Source organism: Vicia villosa, linkage group LG2 (assembly GCF_029867415.1).
Source record: "Vicia villosa cultivar HV-30 ecotype Madison, WI linkage group LG2, Vvil1.0, whole genome shotgun sequence".
Taxonomy (NCBI): domain Eukaryota; kingdom Viridiplantae; phylum Streptophyta; class Magnoliopsida; order Fabales; family Fabaceae; genus Vicia; species Vicia villosa.
Window position 1 is genome coordinate 128,712,646 of NC_081181.1, and position 9,713 is coordinate 128,722,358.

The window sequence follows — 9,713 nt, forward strand, 5'->3', positions numbered from 1 at the left end:
AACAGCTTCATCCTCGTCTGATATGTCGAAGACGACATCGTCCTTGTTATCGTCGGCCATTTACCTGAAAAGCAGAGGAAACAGTGAATTCGACTGGTCAAATCCACCCTTCCACCGCAAGTCAAGTGAAAGGGCGAGGAAAAGAGACGAGGAAAGAATTCCACCCCCCATCGGATACCGACGAACCAAATTAGAAGCACTCGCAAAGTAAAATCGCCACGTACAGCGATGGACGGCAGGTGCATCTAGCTCTCCGGCAAACTCACACCCTAACTGAGGCATGCAATCTCCTTCGCTCGGCTCATTCAAACTATTCTTTATTAAATCTAAGGCCTGGACGTCTAATTCAACTATTCTTGCCCCTCTCACTCAAATCTCACTCGACGAACGCATGGGAAAATTAACGATCTCCTAGGACTACTCGGCAAACTCATGAACCTTGCTCGACACACTCATCAATCCTGTCCGCCGCACTCAAAGCTAAAACATAAAACTTAAATAGCAGGGAGAAGACGAGGAACTTACTTGAAGAAGCGGAGGAAGGATGTGCGAGACGAAGAAGAGAGCTGTGAGCGAGTCTTGGAAGCTTGCAAAATGTTAAGTGACAAATGAATGGTCTTCCCGCTCCTTATATAGGGAAATGAGGCCAAAGGGTGTCATGATAGCCTAGGCAGCCTAGGAGACGCCATCATTGCCTACATCCCCAAGGCGCCTCCTTCCACGAAAAGGTGCCGCGTCATGAAGGAACTTTGAAAACCCAAGCGGCGCAGTCTGCATTTATGCCTAAAAACGGCACTGCAATGATGACAGTCTCCACAAACTGCCACCTGTCAGCTACACTGACACGAAGCAACCAAAACGTATCAAGTGGAAACCAAGGGACAGCCGTCTCCTCGACTGGTCTTCGAGGACGCCACCCGATCACCCTCTGCTCGTATACCCAGCAGCAACTTCTCTCCCCACCGACCTAAGCGTGCGATGAGAGCCCAGTTGACGACCAACATTCGTACTCTTGCTCGGCCAGCCTCTTGGTTAAAGTCATCACTCTCACAAGACTAATGACTTGGGAGGCTCCTGTTCTGGCCTGGGCCAAGCAGGCCCAGCTCTTCTCACTAGCCGAGCAGGCCCAAGTCATTTGGGCCCATTTACTGGATAACCGTCAAGAGTTAACCATGCGCGAAGACCACGCGTCACGCAGCGGAGGATTCGGTCAACCATCTCCGAACCCTACGCTATGCTCATCCGGAACGTGAGTCTCCTGCTGACTCAGCCCTAGCATGGGACGTTATGGCAGTTCCCTAGCACGTGGGCCTCCAGTTGGATTTGGCCCAATTAGGGAACCTTGGCCCAACGCTGGGGGCTATAAATACCCTCTTTCACTAAAGGGTCAGGTATTTTATTCTTCACTCTCAACCCTCATTCTCTGATAGCTACTAACTTAAGCATCGGAGAACCTTGCAGGTACCCCCCCATCTTGCTCTCCAAGCCAGATTCCGCTGCCTTGACGATTCTTCTGATCAGGTACGATCATATATATATATATATATATATATATATATATATATATATATATATATATATATATATATAATTTATACATTTATTTTTTCTAGTAATATAAAAAGTGAAAACAAATAGAATGAAATTTTTTTTTTGGGTAGAAATGAAATATCCCTACTCGCAATTGCTTAGAATAATCCTTTAAGTGGGAACCCTCAAAAGAATTTAACAATTTCATCTTAACTCCGCCACTGGCTGCTGTCAAATCTTTGTCGCATTCGCGCAGTCAAGTGATTTAAATCCATTGAATTGAGATCCAACGAATCATATTTAATATAGATTTTAAAATATGGACCGTCTAATCTTGATCAAGGAACACGATACGGTGAATTTGTCATTTCACCGACTACAGCGAATAAGAATTAATACTAACTCAAGCACGCTTCCATATAGCTATGAGAAGTTATACTGCAATACAAAACTAAAACACAAAGATTTGTTATATTCTTTTTCTTTCGATTGCTGTCATGATTTTGTGACATCTTTTGGATTATAGTTGCAGTATAAACAAATGATATGCAACTCTATATATAAAGTTATTTGGTTATTAACTGTGAACTTGGTTTTCTTATAGCAAAGAGACTTTACCTGGTGGGTTGGCAGTAAACCGAAAAAGAGCTGAGAGAGGCCTTTCACAGTTGAAGGTTTTAATTTACTGTTAATTTTGTTTAGTTGTGATTTCTTACATTAAAAAAAAGTTAAAAGAAAACATGTTTGTACTTCTCAAAAATATTTGTGCCACACATTAGAGATATTTATTGATGTGCAGATTGAAGTTGTAGACTTGGTCTCTGGAGATTCAAAAGAGACTAAGCTGAGTTCATCAATGTTGCGAAAGCTTGAGGTTGAAAAATGCCCAAAAACAAAGTACAGTACCAGACATAGTAGTAACAAAGATTTGTTGACAATTATAAAAACAAAGACCGAATCTAAGATGTCCGTTAAAGCAACTAATAGATGTCCAAATTCACATTCTTTAGAAAAAAATTAACATTGGAATGATGATCATGGAGGGGGTAGAGTGAGGGATTTTGCACATTATACTGGAGATGAATATTACTTCCTAGTAGTAGTAATGGGTGCTTAATTAGTAATGCTTTAATAGAGATGTAACCACTTAGGTAACTTCTCTCTCTTTTTGTGTACCTTTTCTTTTGTTTCTCTTGGGCCCTTTCCTTTTCCGTAGGCAACAGAGTACAAAAGATGTTTGCCATTTCCATAAAGCATATTTATTAATGTTGTTACAACAATTAATCTTAAAAGCCACATTGCAACTTGCAAGCAGTGCAACAAAAAACTGTTCCATCCATGGAAGGTGCAGAGGAAGAACTAGAGAAAAGAAGCAAGTTTCTGAAAAGTTTAATACACAAGAAGAAAACCGACGAACAATCAGAGCAACATGAACATTTCAACAATAATGTAAGAGTCAAAGCTTGTGACATGCCTGTCATGTTGCAGAACCATGCATTTCGTTTTGCACTTGATCTCTTGGATTCTATGCCATCAAAGAATCTTGACAGTAAACGTCTCGCTCTTACCCTTAAGAAGGTCACCCTTTTTTCTTTCATTTTTTCTTTACTAAGATCTTTTTCCGGGTTACGATTTCTAATTGTTCTTTTTATCAATTTATGTTTGGATCATAATTGCTTTTTTGTGTGTGTATATGGCTGCCACTTTTAACAAGTTTCAGAATTGATTCTGCTAACTCAGAAACTATAAATCTTAGCTTTTAGATGATCACAATTAAGGTCTAATTGAGACATCAAAAAGCTTAATTGAGATTGTTTGAAGATATTGTTATGTTTTCTATCTTTGTTGATCTTGATTTTTTTTTGACCAAATTTTTGTTGTTGTTAATGTTCATATGATGGATGTCCAGAAATAATGCTGTAACATTAATGAACTGTCATCCCCAAAATCGTTTTTATAGTATCACTCAAAGTTGTGCTTATTCTTTTTTTTTTTTTTTATCTACACTACACTTTCTCACTAGTTTTACCAAAAGAAAAGAAGTCTTCTATTGTCCAACACCAAAACAACTGCAAGACTGTAACAGTTTCTGGCACACACTGATCATTACAAATCTAAGTTCACTACCTCCAAATGTTTCCATCATTCTCTGTTTATGTAGCACTAACACTTTCGTTTGAAGGTGTGTCTGGTGTGCGACACAATATTAACACATGTTGTTACATTTAGTTATTTAGTTTTCGCAAACTATTACTAGTGTCCAATTTAAGTGCTGTTGCCGTGTCATGAGGCTTTCCCGATTTTATATTCTGCTTTTTATTGTGAATTGTGAAGAACTAATGTAAAGTAAAATTTCTAGATTGCATATTTGGACTTATAATTGTGAATCTTGAGTATGGCCAAAATCAGAAAAGTATGACTTTAGTTCTGTTGGTTGTATTTATTAATGAACTTAGTTGGTTTGGTGTTGAAGTTATTTGTGACATAAAAAATGTTAGATTAGATGGCCCCTCATTTCATTGATGGAAATTTCAGGTATAGTTAAATGATAAAAATGATGTAATATTGAATTATTCTTTACCAAGCTTAGTGTATTTTAACAAATTAACAAATAAATTAGAACTTTCTCTAGTATTATTCTATTACATGCTAACTCCTAACTTTGAGAATATTTTGTTAATTACAGGAATTTGATTCTACTTATGGTCCAGCTTGGCATTGCATTGTAGGTACTAGCTTTGGTTCTTATGTCACTCATTCTGTAGGTGGTTTTTTGTATTTTTCCATTGACAAAGTTCATATCCTTCTCTTCAAGACTGCTGTTGAACAATTGGACCATTCAAAACTTCCACATGTTTGATCTTATATTGTATGCACATTCATGAGTTTGTTGTGACTAGCAATACAATATTCTTCACTTTAGCTTTAAAAATGCTAGTTGATAGTTGCTTTATTATTAAACAAATGATTGTTTTATGAAGAATGGTGATATCTGATGATATGAAAGATTGTATGAAGACAATTATAAAGTTGGAGATTCTACTAAATATCCATCACTCCTTTTCCCTCTAACTATTGTATAGTATTTCCCCTTTGCTGCTAAGAAATGGGGCTCAGAATCTTGAATTCGTAGTTCTTTCTATCGAATATCTGTTTTTGTACCGATCAGTTTGAAGTCCTATATTGTTTGAGAATCGACCCTAAAAGTAAGTTATATGAAAATCTGACACTTTTTAGTCGAATGAGATGTCTTTTTCAAAAAAAATTAATTTCCATAAATACTGTTCTTGTGGTTCTCTTTTCTGGCTTGTAACATCTTTTGTTTTTGATATATATACTAGCCTTATTCCAAAAAAAATTAATTTCCATAAATATTTCTAAAAAAATATTATTCAAATTATTAAAAAATTTGTATTAATTAATTTCCATAAATATTTCTAAAAAAACATTATTCATATATTATTAAAATATTGGAATCAATTATTTTCTATAAATATTTCTAAAAAAAATTATTCAAAATATTAAAAAAATTGCATCAATTATTTTCCATAAATATTTCTAAAAAACATTATTCAAAATATTAAAAAAATTTGTATCAATTAATTTCCATAAATATTTTAAACAAGCATTATTCAAAATATTAAAAAATTTGTGTCAATTAGTTTCCATAAATATTTCTAAGAAATAATTCAAAATATTATAAAATTTGTAAAAAAATTCAAAATATTAAAAAATTTGTATCAATTAATTTCCATAAATATTTCTATAAAAGCATTATTCGAAATATTAAAATATTTGTATCAATTAATTTCCATAAATATTTCTAAAAAAATATTATTCAAATTATTAAAAAATTTGTATCAATTAAATTCCATAAATATTTCTAAAAAACATTATTCAAAATATTAAAAATTTTATATCAATTAACTTCCATAAGTATTACTTAAAAAGCATTATTCAAAATATTAAAAAATTTGTATCAATTAATTTCCATAAATATTTTTAAAAAGTAATTCAAAATATGAAAAAATTTGTAATGAATTCAAAAAAATTAAAAAGTTTGTATAAATTAATTTCCATAAATATTTCTAAGAAAGCACTATTCAAAATATTAAAAAAAATTGTATCGATTAATTTCCATAAATATTTCAAATAAAATCATTCAAAATATTAAAAACAACTTTAAAAATTTTAAAATATTAAAAAATTTGTATCAATTAATTTCCATAAATAATTCTAAAAAAGCATTATTCAAAATATGAAAAAATTAGTAAACAAAATTTATACTAAAAAAACTTACAAATAATTAAATTAACATTACTAGCCAAATTAAAAACAAAAAATTAAGACTTATAAAAATTTAAAGCATAAAATTGTTATCCTATCTAAGCATACTTTCTGCAAAGAGAATGCATGTGCAGATTTTCTAACAAAATTTAGAGTATCTAATAATAATCATTACAAAGACGTGGAATTCCTAACATTATTCTTCATTCTCCTCTGTTGAAATTTCATGAAGAAATTCAACAAGTCCTTCTAGAGCAACCTTAGCATCCTCATTTCTCAACAAATGTTCAGCCACTACTGCCGGGGTGACGTCTACTTTTTCCAATAGCTCTTCAACTTGTTGAATGAGAGGCTGATGTTGTTCTTCAATGTCCAAATAGTTAGAAGCTAAGATTTTGAATGCCTTGGTTTCCAGGAAGGAGAGGTGAATATGCATATCCATTCGACCAGGACGCAACAATGCTGAATCAACTTTGTCTTTATGATTCGTAGTAAATATCAAAATTCTTTCCTCTCCAAAACTTGACCACAATCCATCCAGACAATTAAGAAGACCCGACATAGTAAAACTTTTTTTATTAGCTTGTCCATTACCCGGATATGCCTGTGCCATATTAACCTTTAAAATTGCAAAAATAATTATTAAAATATATGTTATAAAGTGGAATTTATGTAAAAAATTTCTTTCTATAAGTTCGTTGAAAGGCCGGATACCAAAATAGTTATCTAAAAAATTCAACTGATTTTTAAAGATTAAACCCAGAAACCAAATAAGATAATTGACAAAAAGAAAAACAACAAATTACCTGATCCCCATAATAATGATCAGAATCCATATCCATATCAGCATAGCTTGATCGACTAAGCACCTCTTTGTTGCAGTCAATGTCTTCAACAACAATGATGGATCTGTTAGATGTTCCTCTCATTAATGTAGTAAGTTGTGAGTTAGAATACACCAAACTAAGATCCAAATCATATACATCAAATTTCAAGTACTTTGCTATAGCAGCAATAAGACTAGATTTTCCTGTCCCCGGTGGCCCATACAATAGGTAACCCCGTTTCCATGGCTTGCCAACTTTTTTGTAAAACTTTTTCCTCTTCAAAAACCTATCAATATCATCAATTATAGTTTTCTTTAGATCAGGATCCAAAGCAAGTGAGTCAAATGAAGCAGGATGATTGAAATCACTGTGTATCCAAACCCCCGTTTGCATGGAATGGATCTTGAGAGTTCTATTTCCTGCTTTTATAGCTTCATAAGTGCTTAAAACATGTGGAATATATTTCTCCATTACTTTATCTCTATGTTTCTCATCGAAACTTAACACAAATCCATTCTCAGTAGATTCTTTCGCCTTATTATACCGATATCCTCTGGGAAAACCATAACCTAGATCTCCTACTTCTCTAACGGGATTGGGACTTTGATAACCCTCGTTATGGTTACCGGGTTTTTGAATAAGCATCCATTTAATCTTGATGCCTTCAAATTCATCCGACACTTGTTGCCATGGTTTTAAATTGCGGTTGCGGTCGCGGATGCGGTTGCGGTTGCGGGTATTGCGATTGCGGCCATTGCGGTTGCTGCGATGCGCATTGCGGCCGTTGCGGTGTGAATTTAAATTAGGAAATATTTGAAATACACCATTAAAAAACACATAATGTTAATATTTTACATTACAAATCACATGTAAATTGAGTTTATGGGTTCTAAACTATTGAATTATGATGAAAATATGGAAAGAAACATGGGCGAAGGTGTTTGATGTGAATTCTAGTGTTGTTGAACGTGTGATTGCAAATCACACCGCAATTGCGGCCCGATGCGGATGCGGAGGCTACCGCATCAGCAATATTGCGGCCGCAATTGCGGTTGCGGACCGCAATTTAAAACCATGCTTGTTGCTTTCCGTCAAAAGCTAGTAGTAAGTTGTCATGATCAGATATTTTTCCAACTTTGAGGGATTTGTAAGTGTTGGATATTTTAGTAGGGAGATACTCTTTGGCTGCATAGAAGAGGTTGTTGGTCTTTCCATCCCAAATCTGATCGATTTGAAGTGAGACTTCGTTACTGGGTTGATAATCTGAGAAGAAAGCTTGTAGCTTTGAGAGGATGAAGTTTTGAAGTTTTAAGGGTATGAGATCGTTGAGTGCGGTTCTGAAAATCATCATGAATGTGGAGAAAGCAGCATATATCTCGAACCATGAGGATGATGAACCAATGTTTGAAAAAGAGGGATAAAATCTGTTAGTCACCATGATGATGATGTGAAGAGTGAGGAAGCTGTGTGAACTGTGATGGGAAGAGTAGAGAGATATTCTTGTTTATTTATAGGGTTTCTGATAGGGTTTTTTAAAAAGCTGTTTTGAATCTCTATTTTCATGGTGGAATTTTAATTTGAGAAAATCAAAGAAACAACTGTTGTTTAGGAAAGTAACAAACTATAAAAGATTATAAGATTCTAACTTTTTTAAACATGATTTAAGAAAAAGTAAGGAAACAAACTATAGGAGTTTATTAAAATGAGAAAATTAAGGGTTGAAAAAAGAGGAAAGGCCGGAAGATTTTTGAAAAAAAAAACAGAATTGAATAAAAGGAGAATTTTGATTGGATTGGGAAAATTTTTAATTGTTTGTTTTTACTCCTAACATTAAAAATCCTCTAGGTTTTTTTTAATAATAAAAAATTCTTTAGTCGAAAATACTTAAAACTTATATTAAAAACTTATATTAAAGTGGATTTTGAAGGGTTTAGACAAATTGATCAAATATATTTTTTGTTGTTATAAATATTTTTTTTGTTGTTATAGTATTTAAAATAAAGAGTAATGTTATTCTTACATCCAAATCTTACACCAATACTTACATCATCGTATTTCTACGGTGAACAATGTTTTTAAAAATAAAATAATAATTTTATTTTTATTTTTAAAATTAAGGATGACTCTGTTCATGTACGGACGTGCATTAACCAACTTCATTAAACAAGTTTTTACACTGCATTAATCAAGTTTGATGACTGCTAAAAATTATTTTTAATACCTGAATATCGCATTAACCAACTTTATTACTGCATTAACCAAGTTTTTACATTTTTTTTAATAGGCACCAAATTTTTACATTGCATTAACCAAATTTGATGACTATTGTAAAGTACTGTTCATGGGTGTAAGAATAGCATTACTCAAATTTGGTTAATGCAGTGTAAAAACTTGGTTAATGCAGTAATGTAGTTGGTTAATGCAACATCCAGGTATTAAAAATAATTTTTAGCAGTCACCAAACTTGGTTAATGCAGTAATGAAATTGGTTAATGCAACATCCATATATTAAAAATAATTTTTAGAAGTCATCAAACTTGGTTAATGGAGTGTAAAAACTTGGTTAATGCAGTAATGAAATTGGTTAATGCATGTTCGTACATGAACACTGTTGTCCGTGATTTTAAAAATAAAAAAAAATATTTTTTTATAAATATTAATTTTTTATTTAAAAAAAACTATTCACCGTATAAATACGGTGAACAGTGTTTGGTGTAAGTGTTGGGGGTAAGAATAACATTACTCTAAAATAAAACATATGTAAATATTAAGCATTATTTTATCATTTTATAAAAAATCTTTTTTCTACAAAAATGTTAAAAATTTCTTGATATTGAATAGCATTTATTATCTTTAAATAAAAAAAATGTATTAGAATTAAGGGTTATATTAAACTGTAATAGAATGTGGTTAGAAGTGTTCGAATGAAGCTACTGCAAATCTCAGGTTTTAAGGAAACAATGCATCTTGGTAAATATTTAGGAGCACCACTCTTAGATAGAGCATCAAGGGGAATGAGCGAGTGCAAGCGAGGTTAGCTATGTGGAAAACTACTCATTTATCGTTCGA

The 9,713-nt window shown here is 32.9% G+C and overlaps 1 protein-coding gene and 1 pseudogene across 1 annotated transcript; one reads left to right on the forward strand and one right to left on the reverse strand.

Moving 5' to 3' along the window:
* The first annotated feature begins 2,049 nt into the window (after window positions 1–2,049).
* LOC131646771 (dynein light chain 1, cytoplasmic-like) lies at window positions 2,050–4,538 on the forward strand. The gene is made up of 3 exons (XM_058916736.1): window positions 2,050–2,204; window positions 2,330–3,108; window positions 4,217–4,538. Exons 2-3 carry the CDS (start codon window positions 2,869–2,871, stop codon window positions 4,388–4,390), a joined length of 414 nt encoding a protein of 137 aa, XP_058772719.1. The 5' UTR covers window positions 2,050–2,204; window positions 2,330–2,868; the 3' UTR covers window positions 4,391–4,538.
* Window positions 4,539–6,013: 1,475 nt separating this feature from the next.
* LOC131649984 (AAA-ATPase At3g50940-like) lies at window positions 6,014–8,082 on the reverse strand (annotated as a pseudogene).
* Between the last annotated feature and the right edge of the window lie 1,631 nt (window positions 8,083–9,713).

Bases quoted from the DNA above. Each gene is read 5' to 3' on its own strand.
- LOC131646771 (XM_058916736.1), top strand. From the start codon at position 2,869: ATGGAAGGTGCAGAGGAAGAACTAGAGAAAAGAAGCAAGTTTCTGAAA. The intron at 3,109-4,216 runs GTCACCCTTTTT...TGTTAATTACAG, and splicing joins TCGCTCTTACCCTTAAGAAG to GAATTTGATTCTACTTATGG.